This window comes from Anolis carolinensis, chromosome 1, assembly GCF_035594765.1.
Source record: "Anolis carolinensis isolate JA03-04 chromosome 1, rAnoCar3.1.pri, whole genome shotgun sequence".
In the NCBI taxonomy this organism is placed as follows: domain Eukaryota; kingdom Metazoa; phylum Chordata; class Lepidosauria; order Squamata; family Dactyloidae; genus Anolis; species Anolis carolinensis.
In genome coordinates, this window is record NC_085841.1 from 8263806 (window position 1) to 8281331 (window position 17526).

Here is a 17526-nt window from a genome sequence, read left to right on the forward strand (position 1 = left end):
GATGGCTTGCTCCTGGGCTGCAAGGATTATTATTATTATTATTATTATTATTATTATTATTATTATTATTATTATTATTATATATTTGCTAGCCATCTTGAGCAAAGTGTTGTCCAGGGATGTTTTCTTGCCCCGGGTCGGGTATCCCTTTTAAGAGCGCCAATCAGTGTCAAGGGTAGGACTCCGTCAAATTATAGAATCATTGAATCCTAGAGTTGAAAAGAAACACAAGGCTGTTCTAGTTCATCAGTCTACTGTGCAGGGATGCATAACTGAAATAGTCTTAAAAGATGGCCATCCTGTTCTATCTTGGTTATTTAATGGACACTCCAAGCATCTGCCAGTACTTTTGTCCCATAAGGAAGATGACAAGCATTTCTGATTTTTACATCATCTGTTCAATAGTCCATGGATAATAGTTTCTTGAACCCAATAAGTATGTGGGTCTGGAATTCATAAGCCCATGGACCTACATGTTCTTACACTATTTTAATTCCCAGCAAACATGAAGACATTTTGGCTTCTCTTTTCTGTGGTTTCTTGGATACATTTAATTCCTCCAGGTATATACGAGGATTAAGATAGTTACTAGCTTCACTGAACTAGATTGAGGTATTGATTTATATGAATGTGACTTTCGTTGTGTGCCTTGAAATCATTTCTAACCCATGCGGACCGTAAGGTAAACTTATCAGAAGGTTTTCTTGGCAAAATGTTCAGAAGAGGTTTGCCACAAGATCAACTTGTGGGTTTCCATCCGAACCTGCAAGGGTATTATTTGCACAAGATCAACCTATGGATTTCCATAGCTGAATTGTGCTTTGAACCTTGTTTTCTAGAATCATAATTCAAAGCTCAAACCACACATCTGCACACATGTTGGGGGAAGGGGTTAAAAGGCAAAAGGTGTGTTGACAGCCATGGAAAGTGGGATGTCTGATTTATGAAAGGTTCTGCAAAGTCCCTCTCCCTCTTCTCTTTCTCATTGGGGGAAAGAGGTGTGTGACCAATCTGTCAATGTTTTTGATGTTTGAGTGAAAACAGCATTTAGTTTAAACAGCATGTGAAGCAAAGTATCAGTTGTTCATGAGTTAATGGAGTAGAGATGTGGAATATTGCTAGAATTTTAGCTATGCTTTTTCTATTGACAAAGAGAAGAAGAAAGCGATTCTGTTCTTTGACCATGATGCGATCAGAGGGACGTGTTTTAAGATTGTATTGTAAATATTCCTTGTAAATAAAGTAGAACTAAATTAGAAAGAACCAATTTCATTGGAAGCAGATTTATGGAGTTTGTTTGAACTGTTTTTCCTCCTGCCTTAAAGACAGAGTCTTTTGAAGGTCAAGATGACTGAGATTAAAGCAGCTGATTTATGGCCGGTTTATTTCAATTACCTGACATAATCACCTTCCCCGCCATTACTCATTCACTGTGAATATGCAAATAGTGGCATTCCAAAATTTAAAAGGATTCAAAATACAGAGAGGAACCCGGCCAGTTTGCTGACTGGTAATGGTAGGAGCTGCAGTCCAACACATCTGGTATCAGGCTGGGCAAGGCTGGTGTAAACACCTTCAAAATCAAATATGTGTGTACATTGTGATTTTTTGGTTTAGTCATATTTAAAAGTGACAAACATTGAGTGCTACAGTTTTGTTCTTGTTTAAGGTGAATGTGACAGACAGGACCTTCCAATACATAAACCCTATTCCAGAGATCTATGCAGCTGATCAACTAGCACGCAAGTTTAAAGAAACAGAAACTCTGTAAGATGTCACATGCTGTAGTGCTTCATGTTCCTTAACACTTGGACTCTTCTTTCGTTTTCTTTTTTTAGGACTCTGTCAAATTCCAGCCTCATTGGTTCTGGGCGTAGAAGTATGCCGTGATTACAACGGGATTTGCCTGAAGACCCGCAATTGTCCCTTTTTTTCTGCCTGGCAGGACATATGTGACATAGACTACATTTGCTGTAGAAGGTAGGCAGCATTCTCCAGTGTCATTCACGCTGATTAGGAAACTTCAACACTTCAGAGTATGACTAGGCACCAATATGCATTGCCTTGGCATATTGCACATTGCAAAGGCTGAGAGTTCACTTTTTAGGGTATTTAAGAAACAGATTCAATTGTGCTGGAAATTAAATTTTCCAGTCAACATGTGAAGACTGTTCAGAATTTTCTAAAGATAATGGTCTCTTCTGGTTTACAGCATTAGCATAGCTGTACAAGAAGTTAACAATGGAAAAAAAATATGCTAATTACTATTGTTGAAGCACAGTGCCCCAATATCTCTAGCCTTTTATATTTCCTAGTCAAAAATACAATTCATTATTGTCCAGAAGACCTAAGGGGTGATTTTAGAATCAAGAGAAACTAAGGAAGTGTCAAGAAAAGTGTCATGTTTAATTGTTTCAGAATCATGGGGTTTACAGTCTCAAATTGACGCAAACACGCATACATGCACACAAAATCAAAATGTCCTTTTCCCTTCTTTCCTGTCTGCAATTTCCCCCTCTCATCTTATCCTTCACCCCAGCACCTCTGTTTCTCTTTCTGTTTCTTAACATCCTGTGTTCCTAACACAATTCTTGTGTTTTCCGAAAACAGTCTTTCTGTGCAATTTTCTCCCCCTCCCATTCCTGTCAGGTCAGTCCGATCTCTCTCTACCTCTCATCCAAATGTCTTGTCCAAGGAACTTCTAGCAACCCCATCTTTCCCCAAATTCCTTCACTCTTTATCATTCTGGGCCACGGGTTGCACAGTGGGTTAAACTGCCAGCTATAGAAGATCCTGCCGACCAAAAGGTTGGCAGTTCAAGCCCGGGTCGGGGTGAGCTCTCGCCATCAGCTCAGTTTTTGCTTACTTAGGGAAAAGGTAAAGGTTTTCTCCTGACGTTAAGTCCAGTTGTGACCAACTCTGGGAGTTGGTGCTCATTTCCATTTCTAAGCCGAAGAGCCGGCGTTGTCCAGCGTTGTCACCTCCAAGGTCATGTGGCCAGCATGACTGCATGGAGCACCATTACCTTCCCGCCGGAGCGGTACCTATTGATCTACTCACATTGGCATGTTTTCGAACTGCTAGGTTGGCAGGAGCTGGGGCTAACAGCGGGCGCTCATTCCGCTCCTGGGATTTGAACCTGGGACCTTTTGGTCCACAAGTTCAGCAGCTCAGTGTTTTAACACACTGTGCCACCAGGGGGCCCTTTTTGCTTACTTAGCAGTCTGAAAACAACAATGTAAGTAGATATATAGGTACCACTTTTGTAGGGAAGTAAAAGGCACCCTGAAAAACATACCGGCAAAATCTGACCAGGCTCCATGGATGACAGGCTCCTTGGCATGGAAAATGAAACAACAGCACCTCCCCATGGCCGAGTCAAGCACAGCTGGATGCCAGAGATGAACGGAGGGAAGCATTGCCTTTGTTTATGTACTGTCTGTCTTTGTCAGTTGTGTAACGGCATTGAATGTTTGCCATATATGTACCTGCAATCCGCTCTGAGTCCCCTCGGGGAGATAGAGCAGAATATAAATAATATATTATTATATTATTATTATTCTTGCTGCTTTTAACCAACTTTTTAATCAATTCTTCTTTGTGAAATTCACTTTACATTTCCTGGTCCAAAACTATTCATCACAGCCATATGTGGTATATAGTTCTGGATGCATGAAAAATGGAGGGATTTGTTCTGGTAACTATGCAACCCGAGAAGGGTCAGTGGTTCAAGATAATTACCAAAATCTTTATGTTCTGAAAACCCAGCTCTCATTTTCTCATCTTTCACCATCTTATATTTTCTTTCTCTCTCTAGTCGAATATACACTGATGAAGACTGTAAGGCAGCAAACGGAATTTGTAGACCCCGAAGAGGTCCTGACCGTGAATGTTCATTCAATACATACAAATTTGGAACATGTAGCAGCGGAGGTGCATGTTGTATGAGGTAAAAAGTTTCCTTATTAAAGTTCAGAGCCATTTTTCTTACTCTCATTCACAGGGTCTCGTTATCAACAGTTCTCCTGGTGATTTGTTTATACAACAGTGAATAAATGTAATGTACATGCAAAACACTAATAAGCTGCCAGTTGATAACATAATTTCTTGCTGAAGGAGAGGCCTGCACATTTCCATCAAGGGTTCATCTACACTGGCCGTTTAAAGTGTGGCCATACACTCTGTCCCCAACCCACAGTATCATCATTACTGTTGCCCTAACTCCATGAGAGCTCCTGACCATGGTGTGGCACTTCTAGTGATGTCAACATGGGGAACACACAATAGCCAGAAGCTCTCATGGAGCTCTATAACTTTCTGATAGTCCATCCCTTTTTCCCAGGGAAAAGAAAGGGAATGTTGACAGTGGCTTGTGTGGACCATGAACTGGCCCACATCAGACTCAGTCTTGCTGCCCACCAGAAAGCATAAAAAATGCCTATAACCCAATCATGAATCTATTCATATCACGTGTTTAGCTTTCTTCTGGTTTCAGTTTTAGTATTAAACACAAATCCATGCTACATGCAAGTTCTACAAAGCTTTTGATGTGCCTAGAAAAGTAATAGAATTGTTTGGAGATAAATGTTGAACCTAAGGATTACCAGCACTTTGGGTGTTCAAAAATATATCGCAAATGAAGTTCTAAACATCTCATTCTTTTTTATTTCAGTGTACCATATCTGAAAAGCTTCAATACCTTATAAAAAGAGTGAACAGAAAGTCATGTACTTGAATTCTAACCAAACCATAACAGTAGAAATGCAAAGCTTGAAGCTGACTGGATTTGTGCTTTTTGCTAAGCCCTGTGAAATAAAAAAACCTGCATGAAGTGTTCGCATTTTCTTTATGGGATGGAGCATGGTTGTCGTCACCCCAGTTATAAGTATTAGGCATGGGCGATCCATGGAAAAAATGATTCTAAACTCGCTTCTAAAGTAGGGGGTTCTGGTGCTTTGTTTCTTAAACTACTTCCAAAATTTGGCCCCCAAAATACTTACGAATATTTGGAATATTCTAAAGTAATTCGTTAATGGGGATGCGCATGCACAGTGGCCAAAAACAGCACTGGGGGGAGTTTACAGGGCTCTCCTGCCCTCATCTTTTGAGCTATCTTCTTTAAACTTGGTACAGTGGTAGAATCTATTTAACACTGCTAGCTCACCAAAACATTTACCTTATCCTCTGATTTTTGGCAATTTTTCATAGCTTTTATAGTAAACCATTTTTTAATAATTGCAGAAATCTGTTCCTGGTTTGAAAGTCTTATTTCCTGTTTCATTGGGTTGTTTTTACTTTGAAAGTCATTGTTCTACTTTGTTTTTGTGGCTTAAACTTTGTTAAATTTGTGGACAGTCTCCCAGGAAACCATATGTGTTATAGCACCATGTCCCTTGGCAGTGTCATAAAATTTTGCCATGTTTCTATGACAGAACCAATTAGGAAATGACATTTATCACCCAGGAACAGAAATCATAGTACACCATCAAATCACTCCTGACAGATGGCCATCAGCCTCTGAATAAGGAAATCTGTTCCTGGTTTGAAACTGTTTCATTGGGTTTTCTGGGGCTGAGAGTGTGTGACTTGCCAGTGGGTTTCCATGGCTGAGTGGGGAATGAAGCCAGAGTCATAGTCCAACTCTCAAACCACTACACTACACCATGCTGTCCCAAAAGCGGGCCCACTGTTTCTTCCTATGAGGCTTAAAACCTCAGTCTTGTTTTTTATGAATGCTCCCATGAGAAAATGTATTAAGGATGCGGGTGAACTACAATTCCCAAAAGTCTTCGGTCAACCCTCCCAAAACTCCCCCAGGATTCACAACTGGCCATATTGGGTCTGTGTGTCAAGCTTGGTCCAGATCAATCACTTTTCTTCTTATGCCAGATTATATGCAGTGGGGACTCATATAATCCAGTTTAAATCAGATAATCTGGGATCAGCTCCTGGGAATTTGGGCAGTGTAGATTCGCCTGAGGCCCTGTCCCTATATCCCAGGATCTTATCCCAGATTATATGCAGTGGGGACATATATTATCCTCCTCATCCCCCTCCTTCCCCTCATCCTCTTCCTCTTCCTCCTCCTCCTTCTCCTTTCGAAGGAGGTTTGCAAAGCTTTGGAGAACTTTTGTGCAAAAGTTTCCTCACCCATTTCCAATTTTCTTCTCCCCCTGAAGTCACCAACCTGGGTGGAGAGTTCTAGTTTGGGGTTTTGCCAGCACAAGACTGGAGTTAAGTGATCTGGATTGTGGATTGGGATTGATCCCTCCTCCTTTTCCCCATTTCCTCACTTAAAGCTTCTGGCAAAAGGAGGAGTGAAGGCTGCGAAGGGGAAGAGCAAGCAGTTTGCAAAGGAGATCCTGCAATGCTGACTCCCTCCTCTTGCAACCCGGTCTAAGCAACCACTCCAGGACAGGGAAAGGGCAAAGGGAATAGCAATCGCAGCCAGCCATCAATGCCCTTTGCTCTTGCAACCCGGTTTAAGAGGCCCATAGAAAGCAACCACGGGGAAAGACAAACGAGACTCCCTCCCTTCTGCGATTGGCCACAGAGAGGCAAGGCAAGCCCAGGCTAGTCTGCACCTCCCTCAAATTAAGTTTGGATGCTTTAAAAATGCATGGCTTATTGGTTTAAGTACAGAAAAACATACAACTGCATTAGAATAATCGGCTATCGTGGTTCGATATCGTGGGATACACACGATGGAATAACCCGCTTCGAAACACAATTCAAAAGTGACAAAACAAATGAATTTGATCCGACAAATAAAGGATTCGACTCTTTTGCCCTACTCTAATAAGTATATAACCTAGATCAGTGATGGTGAAGCTTTTGAGTACCCAAACAGCAACACAAAACCCACTTATTTTTCGCAAACTGCCAACATGGCAATTTAACTTGAATGCTGAGGTCTTAGTTCAGAAAAAAAAAACAACTCATACATTAACATATTTTATCTAAAAAGAAAACTGAATAACTTTTTTAATTCCATATTCTTTCCCATTCTTCCACTTTTATATTATGTCCAATGTTGGCAGCCCATTTAGTCATAGTCTTTTACTTTTTCGGTCTCTGTGGATCTATTCATTTTAATTTTGTAGATTTTTGTAATTGCTTTGATTTGAATCCTTTTCTGCAAGTCCTCTTTTCTTATCCTTGTTGTAATATTCTTTTAATTGTACTGTTCCCAGAGGGTGGGGAGATTCGGAAGGGAGGGGAGTAATATTGTTAGACACATGTGGGTGATAAATCAGCAATGTTAAGGGAGCTGTGGTGGGTTAAACCCTTGTGCTGGCTGAACTGCTGACATCCAAACTTTAGCACTGGCCTCTGAGAGATTGAGAAAAGGAGTGATGGGGGGAGCAAGCCCTGCCATTTTGTGCCAGTTCTCAATCAATCTCCTTTTATCAAAAAGAGTGTCTGGGTTGAAGGCTAGCAAGGTAACACTGTGGAGAAGAGTGAGAAAGGGGAATCTGGAAATGAGGGGATCAGGGCTTTGGACATGTCTTTCAGGGCAGTTGGGAAGCCTCTTCATAACCATGGGAGGACTGTGTGTGCAAAGGAGGGATAGGGGTTCAAGAAATAATAATAATAATAATAATAATAATAATAATAATAATAATAATAATAATAATAACTTTATTTTTATATCCCGCCCCATCTCCCCGAAGGGACTTGGAGTGGCTTACAAGGGGCCATGCCCGACAACAATACAATAACAGCAATAAAACAATAAAACAAGGTCAGCAATAAAACAATGTCATATCAATAAAAGGAGAGTATTGGAAGGAGAGTCCCCCCTTCCACTTTCAACCACTAACCTCTTAATCTTTATAGTATTTCTTAAAATCCATAGCACTGTTGGTAACAGCTAACCTCAGGGATCAGAGCTTCCCAGTTTTCAGTATTTGTTCCATAATTTTTTAGGTTAGCTTTTAGCCCATCTTTAAATCTCTTTTGCTCTCCACTAACATTCTGACATTTTTCATTCTTGAGCTGAGAATAAAGTAACTGCTTTTGGAACTGGTGATTGAGCATTCAAACAACGTGAGGTTGATAGTGGAGGATCATTTATTCAATGCTGGTGGTCATTGCTTCTTCCAGAACACTGGTGTTTGTCTGTCTATCTTCCCAAGAAATTACCAGGATTTTTTAAAAGGCAATGCTGTTGGAATTTTCCCAGAAGTCAAGAGCGGCATTTGCAGTTGGTCCATAATTCACAGCCTTACAACAGAGTTGGAAGGACAATAGATATATAAACAAGCATCTTAATATCCCTACGATCTTCAAGCACTCTCCGTTCATGATACTATGAGGTGTTCAATAGTGGAATACACACTGCCTCTAAGTCTCCTTCTCTGGAGATTTTTAAGCAGAGGCTATATAGCCATTTCTTGGGAGTATATTTTGATGAACCCAATCAAATTTGAAACAGGACTCTTTCTCTTCCTTCATAAGCAGAATTCTTGGAACAAAATTGACATTATTTCATGTAGACATGTTCTTGCTTGCTTGCTTGCCATTGGTTTGTTTACACCAAAAGTGTAAAAACATCATGAAGGTTAACTCAGGGTGAGTCTCGTTTTATGTCCGTGTAAACAAGTCCTGAATGGGACGTTCCTCTGGATAAATCTGTAGTACATTGTACCATATAAAAATGGGCAAAAACGTTATCTGAATTGACTACTTCTGGAAAAATGTGCCAATGCAAAACAATTACATACCAAAATTCTCACTTCCCCCTATTTAGAAATTCATTTATTCTATTAAAATGAAACTTTCATATTAGTGAAACACGACTCACAGAAAATGTTTTTTTCACTTATCTAAAGTTCAGGAAAGTTTCACATATGTCAACTAATTTGTAATCACAAAAATCACAAAAATCTATTCTTTCATTATAAGCAATCCTATTATAGCAGCCTTCTAACTCAGCAAAAGGAAGTGCATTTAGGCTTAAGTATGCAGTTGTATATAGATTAACTACTGCTCTTGACTTTTTTCCATCTACCTCCTAAATGACCCCAGAGTGTTGTCTTACCAAATGGTCAGTACATTCATACTCAGCATGTGCCCATTGACCATTATTAATTTCTGCTATGTACCAAGCACTGATTGAAGTTTTCAAGATCTTCTAGAATTCTTTCTGCTCTAATTGCTCAAGATAACTATCATAAATTTTTAAGGTTTCATTGCCTCTGCCCATGAAAGAAAACTGTTCTTCCCAGGAAAGAAAATGGCAAACTTTTCTAATTCACATATGACTAGCTTCAGCAATAAATCCTTTTGCCTGTAGATAAATATATAAATCATCTAACCCTGGAAAAAGTAATTTGCCACATTGCTTGAATTTTCTGCAAAAAAAAACCCAACAACAACCATGAGCAACTCTCAGCTTCTCCTTTTTCTTCTTTTGTTGATGCTTCTGGTTCTTCCAGGTAAGTCATGTTACAAACTGCTTCTGAATAGCATCTGATTGAGTTCTGTCATTGCTTTCTTGACTTGATTGGAACAAACATAGCCATGCAGATGGGAAGCATATTATAATATATTTCAAAAGACACATTTGTTGAGTGTTCTTAATACCAAATAGTTATGTGCAGAACTTTTATTTTTGGCACAGAAAAACCTTTCTGGGCAAAATGCCTTAATTTCATTTTTTTGTACAAAATTTGCTATTTCATGTACAAAACCACTGTGTGTCAGTTTTGTGCATAATACATTTCTAGCTGTGTATAGTCTTCAGTAGTGTTTAAAGACTTTCTCTTGGTGAAAAGAAAAAGTCCTGAAATTACTGGTTGTATTTTTAGGAAAATTAACAAATATTTTCTTCCCTAGATGAACTTAATAAAGTTCAATGAACAAAGATTCCTAGTCCATCCTTTATTTCTTAGTAATGATGTCTCACTTCCACCCACTCCAGTGATATTCAAAATGAGAATTCTGGAAGGCCTTGAGAAATTGTGACCCGTTGCTCAAAATCAAGCCCGACACAATCTAGTTTTTCTGTCATAAAAGAATAAAGGCCATTGCCTTGACCATTGCCAGAGTTTGTCTAATGATATGGAAAGGACATTATTTGGTTTTAGCTGGCCTTTTAAAAATCAGACTGATTAATCATAGAATCATAGTTGGAAGAAACCTCCTGGGCCATCCAGTCTAACAGGAAAAGTTATTTTGTTATGCACAAGGCAAAGAGCTTGGTAGAAAAAAAATTATAATCTTGAGGACATTCAAAATAAGAAATCCTGAAATGTCAATTCAAATGTTAGTATGTCTATTGTTCTTCTTTACCACAAATGTTGACTTGTTTTCTTTATTTCTTTAGGGTTCCCCTATGTACCTGAGCCTGGTCCAGTTAAATGTTTTGTTTATTTTGATGGCTTTTGCCATCCTGGGTCCTGTCCTAAGTATGCAGTCCAACGAAGACACTGCAGCTCAAAGATGTCATGCTGTGAAAGGTAGGGGGGTTGTGCTGCCGGTTTGACATATGTACCCTGACATGCTAGGCTGTGTCTTTGGAGGTGCAAATGAGAGGTCCCTAGAGTCAAGTTACATCTCACTTACTTGCCTGTCTCCTGCCTTGCAATTTCTATGTATACGTTAGTAGTGTGTCTATTTATCAATATATAAAAATATAATGTGCATTTTCTCCCATGGAGTAAACAAAAAAATAACAAAAACACTGAACCAAATTTGGCCACAAAAGACATAGTCATCCAATCTATGTCTTTCAATAAAAAGAAACCTAGAAAAACAGTCCAAATTACAAAGGACAAGGAAGAGCCATTTCCCCCTGGCTGCCAGTCAGAAAGGTAGGCCCCGCTGGCTATAGGCCCCACCCCCTTTGTGTCCTAGCAACCCCCTTCACCACAGTGGTGCCTGGGGGACAGGCAGAGTTCACTTAGGCCTCATCCGCACTGTCGATAAAATACAGATTATCTGATTTGAATTGGATTATATGGCAATGTAGACTTAAGGCCCTTCCACACAGCTATATAACCCATAATGCCAAGGCACATAATCCTGCTTTGAACTGGATTATCTTGAGTCCACACCGCCATATAATCCAGTTCAGTGTGGATTTTATACAACTGTATAGAAGGGGCCTCATATAATGAAGCTGCAAGGCCATTAAATGCTAATCAAGGTGACTAATTGCAGCATTCATATTTGCTGCACCAAGACTATTCATTGCTATTCAACCTGGCCGACCAAGGATTCCACAAGGTAGAAAGCGACCAGGCTTGCAAGCAGCAAGGCTATTCAGTGCTATTCAACCTGGCCAACCAAGATTTCCCCTAGGTAGAAAACTCCCAGGCTTTGAAGCCATGTGGCCACTACGTCCCATTCAACTTGGCCTAGCAAAGATGCCCTGTGTAAAAAGTGGCCCGGCTTTTAACCTGAAAGACTATTCAGTGCAATTCAAACTGGCCAAACAAAATTCCCCTACAAAGGAAGTAGCCAGATTTCAAAGCCAGATTGAGGGTGCTACTCCAGCTCACCAAATAAGGATTCTCCTAGGTATAACACAACCAGGCACTGAAGCTTCAAGGCTTTTCAGTGAAAATTCAACCAGACCAATAAAGGATTAACCTTGGTAGAAGGCGGCCAGGCTTTGAAGCAGTGATACTACTCTGTACTATTGAAGCTGACCAACCAAAGATTCCCCTAGGTAGCAGGCTTTGAAGTAGTGAGGCTATTCATTGCAATTCTAGCAGCCCAAAAAACCATTACCCTAGAATGCAAGTACCCAACCTTCTAAGCAGCAAGCCTATTCCTTTGTACGAGGGTTATCCAGAAAGTAGATTATGTTTTGGAATTAAAAATGAACAAAGTATAGGAGAAAACATTTACCATATGCAGTTGATAGCCACACCCAAATACCACTTTTCAACATAGTCACCATTCAAATCTAGGCACTTATCATAGTGATGAATGAGCTTGGCAACTCCTTCCCCACAAAACTCTGCCGCTTGCGTCCTCAACCAGCCGGTCACCCCTACCCGCAGCTGCGCATTGTCACCAAAATGCTGGTTGAGGAAGCAAGTGGCAGAGTTTTGTGGGGGAGGAGTTGCCAAGCTCATTCATCACTATGATAAGTGCCTAGATTTGAATGCCGACTATATTGAAAAGTATTTGGGTATGGCTTTCAATTGCATATGGTAAATGTTTTCTCCTATACTTTGTTCATTTTTAATTCCAAAATGTAATCTACTTTCTGGATAACCCTCGTATTCCAGCTCGCCAAACAAAGATTCCCATAAGAAGAAAACAGCCAGGCTTTGAGGTTGCAAGACTAGTCACCGTTATTCCACCTGGCCAACAAAGCATTCCCATAAGCCACAGCAAGGTGTGGCCAGGCACAGCTAGTTACTACCTAAAAGGAGGCAGAATATGGTAATGGATGGAGCACTGGACTTTGAGTCTGAAGACCAGTGTTTGAATCCTCACTTGGTCGGTCTCTCAGTCTCAAAGTGAGATAAAGTCAAATCCCTTCTGAACAAATCTTGCCAAGAGAGGGTTGGAAGGTTTGTCATATACTGGAGATAACTTGAAGGTACAAAACAACACCGCTGACAACTAAATAGAACAATGTTTCCTTCTTTTGTTTCAAAAATATTGTGGTTCTGTACTGGGAGAAATAATCACAGAACCTTCATGTAGTCATAAGTGGTAGTGCCCCAGTGAGATATTAGATTTAGCTCATGTTTTCTAGTTAAGTAGTCATGTGGTTACAGTATCTGTACCAAATACCATTGTCCAGCTTTTTGGACAGAGGGATCCCACCCTATACCCGCCTGAATCATATTGTTTGTATAAACTACAGGGGATCCATTTAGGCCCTATCCACAATGAAATATAATGCAGTTCCAAACTGCATTCTATGACAATGTAGATGCGGCCTTAGTTAACTATTCAACTGTTGGTTCAGAGAATATATTTCTTCAATGTGTGGGCTAATGAAACAGGTATAGTTCCCCATTGTTACTTCTTTGTAGATTACCAAAGGACATTGTAGAATCCCTATCTGGATTTTAACAAGTATAGATGGTATCAAATCTTCATTTTCTGGTCTTTCCACCTCCAGACCCTCTTGGACATTGCACATTTTCTAGACCCATTCCAAACTGAGTTCATAGCAGGACACTAAGCTGAGACTGCTATGATCATCGTACTGGAGCATTGATGGAGAGTGTGTCCCGGCATAAACCGTACCGTCAGAAGATCTGGGGGTGGGGGTGGGGGGTAGGAATCAGAGGCACTGTGCTTTAGTGGTTCTTGTCCTCTCCTTAAGGTAGACCACAGATGGTTGTGATGAATGATAACTGCTCCTTAAAAAGGAGTTTTTATATGGCATAACACAAGGTGACCTTCAGTCTCCAATACTGTCAAACCTCTACATGAAACTACTGAGAGAGATGATCTGGAAACGGGCAGTGTGATATCAGTCTCCTGATGATGCCCAAATGTACTTTTCCACGGCTTCAATAATAGCATTGGTTTAAGAGAAAATAATAATAAAAACAGTTGAGAGCAAAGAGTTTAAGAAAGAGTTGTTGCAAATATCAAAGATAGCAGGTTTTGAATGTGAAATGATGTTTCTTTTTAGTTCTCCTTTTTCTGCTTTGCTCATAGCTGTATGTTCTTTCATGCACTCATTTCCCCCATTTTTCTTTAGTAAGATAACTCATGCAGAGGATTGCTTCATAAATGGAGGTGGTTGTGGAGCCCGAGTGTGTCCTCGCAATACATTTCGCCGTGGAGAATGTAATCTGGGTTTTCCATGCTGTATCTAGTAAGTTACATACTTCTGAGTCCTGTATTACTAATTTCCAAACAGGTCAAACTTAGATATAAGTCAGTTAAGGGTTAAGAGTAGACACAAGTACCTTCTGCCAGCAGATGTCAGAAATCAGTTGACAGAGTCATCTCTTAGTAAAACAACTCTGTTGGTGAAGATGTGCTGGCAGAAGAATACAAGAAGTCCTGGCATCACTGGAGGAGTGTAGGGGTGTGTGGACCATTTACCACCTGTCTCAAGAGCACCTCTCTGCTACCTGCATCCATCAGCCAGAGAGCTATTTGCTGTGGCTGCTAGTTCTGCTACCGCCTGGTTGCTTCTTCCAAGTCTGGCAATATTGTTGGCCACTGGCCAGGATGGGAGAGGAGGGCAACAGAGATGACAGTCCATTATTTCACAAATGGAGGTGGCTGTGGAATTTGAAAGTTATCATCCTCCTTCCTTTGAAATATGGCTTCCTCTTCTCCTCTGAGTTGTCCTACAACACCCAGCATTCTTTCTTGGCACTTATGCAAGTATTGACCAGCCATCACTCTTTGCTTTCAAGATCAGATGGGATTTGGTGCTTTCAGAGCATTTAAATTCTTGCTATTTGTTCCCCAAAAATCTCTCAGATAAGTCCCTATTACTTTTGCACCATGTTGCAGACAAATGCTATCTGAATTATTTTTAATATCATTTCTTTAAAATAGCAGATAAAGACTTATGTAAGTACAAAGGAGTAGGTTGAAAGATATTGAGATTACACCACAATTTTAGGTGCAGCAAGATTTTCACACCCCAAACCGTACAGCTGTGGTTGCTGCCAATGAAGGAGTATCTTTCATGGTCTCCTTGAGTAGAGCATAGAGTTAAGCTGCCTGGTTTGTGTGCCTGCTGAAGCAAGTCATATGGAGAAGGCAAGGCCCTGGCTGTCCTCCTCTGGCTTTCATTTTGCAATTTTCAACCCACGCTCCCTTCTTCGGTGCAGTATGAGTTTCATCTGGTTGACTATTGGAGCTGAATAGGTGTCAGCACCAAAAAAAGGGGGGAGGGAGAAGAGACGTGAGAGGGGGAGGGAAGAAACAACTTGATATATCGGGGAAATAGTGGAAGAGGGTCAGTATAAGCTTACTGTCAGTTTGTGGAAGGTGTAGGACACAAATGTAGGCTCACACAGCTGGTGCTATGGAAGCTTGCCAAGATGATCGCAAAGCTTATACTGCCCCTCTTCCGCTATTTCCCTGGTATATCAAGTTGTTTCTTCCCTCCCCCTCTCACGTCTCTTCTTCCCCATTCACACCTCCCCTTCAACTGTCCTCTCCCACATTTGACAACCAGAACAGGTCATAAATCAGTCTTCCCAACCAAATGGTCTTCCTTATCTGGTTCTTTTCCCTCCTTTGCTCTGGTCAGATGTTAAAAGGTCAGTTTGGAGAATGCTGATCTTTTTGCATCCTGACAATAGGAATCCAAGGGAATGGGGAATTGGCATCTTTACCGGGTGGTTGAACAGGCTTCACCAAGGATCTATAGAATCTTTAAATGTAATTTAATTGCATCTTATTGTATTTTAACTTTTACAATCATGACCCAAACATTTAATTGGTTTTTTATACATTCATATGCATATATATTTGCCTTGTTATCAAATCCATTTACATTGTGTCATATCATTTTCATCCATTTTGAGTCCATATTGGGGGGGGGGGAAGCAGGATAAAAATAAAGTAAATACATACATAAATAGATTATTGACAGGATTTAAGGGGAGAAACTCAAAAATTGGTAAACTCCTTGGCACCATTTGTGAGAAGCTGTGGAATAGCATCATTGGGTGCTGGAAACTGGAAGCTGGGAAGGAGCTTGCCTTTGGGGCAGGCATGGGAGTTGGATCTCCCTTTTTGAGTTCTGGATCTAGGGGAGGTGAGTTCTTAGGTCTCCCAAAATACAAAAGTCTGGGGGAGCAAGACCAAATAATCTGGATTGTCCTTATGGGCAGGTGTTTTTGCCTAAGGGGAGACTGGGACAGTTTTGTCTCAGGTCTACACTTGCCCCAGCTAAGACTCCAACCAGGTTGCCCTCCCCATCTAGCAAGATTTTCAGCTTTTGATCTTAAATAGTTAATGTCAAATACAGTGGCCCTTTTTCATTCAATGTCATGTGCCTGTTCTTGTTACTTCAGGGTTGGTCGTCAACTGACTACCTCATTTTGTTTTGCAGCAAGTCTTAAGTTCCATACTATCCATATCTTCCTTACAACTATAAAATGTGAAAATAAAGAACTCATCTCCAAAAGGAACTGGGGGTGGCAACGGCCAACAAGGAGCTCTGGCGTGGACTGGTCCATGAGGTCACGAAGAATCGGAAATGACTGTACAAATGAAGAAGAGAAGAAGAAAATCTCCAAAAGTATTTCACCAGAAACCATTCCTGTCTTTTGACATTTATAATATAGGCTTTACATCGAATTCTTCAAGTAAACCTGAAGACTTGACACTTCACTACTAAAGGTTTTTTTTTCTCTTTAGACGCCCCTGTCTTCATGAAAATATAAAATGAAAAATTGTGTTTGCTGTCTCTTTATAGTTGAATATACTGAAAGAAATCTAAATTCAAGGAGGAGAATAGCTTAGCAGCAAGATACAGTATAAAGTGACTATCATCATCCAATATTATAATTAATTTTTCTCCATTTAACCATTTCTACAGAATTATAATGATGCAGTAGAGTCTCACTTATCCAACATAAACGGGCTGGCAGAATGTTGGATAAGCGAATGATTTTACAAATGAAGCACCAAAACATCATGATTAACAACAAATTTGACAGAAAAAGTAGTTCTATACGCAGTAATGCTATGTAGTAATTACTGTATTTATGAATTTAGCACCAAAATATCACGATATATTGAAAACATTGACTCCAAAAATGCGTTGGATAATCCAGAATGTTGGATAAGCGATTGTTGGATAAGTGAGACTCTACTGTATATAGGAATTATGACATCCTGCTGATTGTTCAGTGTCTTTCACACTTAGACACTACCAAAAGTGTGATGGAAACACATGTGCATAATATACCATTTAATGCATAATATGAGCCAGAGTTTTGCAATAACTAGTTAATGCTTTAATAAACAAATAAATAAATAAATATTTTAAGAGCGCTAACCTTCATGAGACTGAATACATCTTTGTCTTACATTTCACTAAGACAGGAATGCCTAAGGAGAAGAAATGAATGTATTTTTATGTGATAATGTTGGTACGCAGCACAACCCAGTAGAATATCTGAAAAACCCTTGAACAGCTGGGAATAGAGAACAATCAACAAGAATGGAAAATGTATATTGGGAAATGAAATAGTGTGTGTATATGTGTGTTTGTGATCTGGGGCCAGCACAAAGCAGCAATGCCTTGGATCAGCCATGAATTTATGTGCCCATGTAGAGATGAGCTCACAGATCCATATTTGTTGCAGTGCACGAAGTAGCATTTGTTAATAAAATACGCTATCATACTACAAAAGTTTAAAGCATTATGCTCCCTTGTGCAATCAGCTCAAAACTGATTGGAAGAGAGGCAGTCAGCCAGACACAATTACTTTATGTCTCATCCAGCAGTTGAATGGGAGGGAGGCAGCGAGCAAGACACTGTTCTATTGTGTCTTATATTTTACATCTTACGGATCATATGTAAATTGTAAGCCTGAGGGCAAAGTGACATTTTATAAACTG

The 17526-nt window shown here is 40.1% G+C and overlaps 1 protein-coding gene and 1 long non-coding RNA gene across 2 annotated transcripts; both read left to right on the plus strand.

Annotated features, from left to right (window-relative positions):
- The first annotated feature begins 219 nt into the window (after positions 1 to 219).
- Positions 220 to 5039, plus strand: LOC103280088 (uncharacterized). Its single transcript, XR_507158.3, has 4 exons — positions 220 to 563; positions 1839 to 1980; positions 3818 to 3949; positions 4673 to 5039. It is a non-coding gene; the product is annotated as an uncharacterized LOC103280088 (long non-coding RNA).
- A 4170-nt stretch (positions 5040 to 9209) lies between these two features.
- Positions 9210 to 16964, plus strand: LOC134296042 (helofensin-3-like). Its single transcript, XM_062969863.1, has 4 exons — positions 9210 to 9440; positions 10331 to 10463; positions 13685 to 13801; positions 16010 to 16964. Exons 1-4 carry the CDS (start codon positions 9383 to 9385, stop codon positions 16017 to 16019), a joined length of 318 nt encoding a protein of 105 aa, XP_062825933.1. The 5' UTR covers positions 9210 to 9382; the 3' UTR covers positions 16020 to 16964.
- The last annotated feature ends 562 nt before the right edge of the window (positions 16965 to 17526 follow it).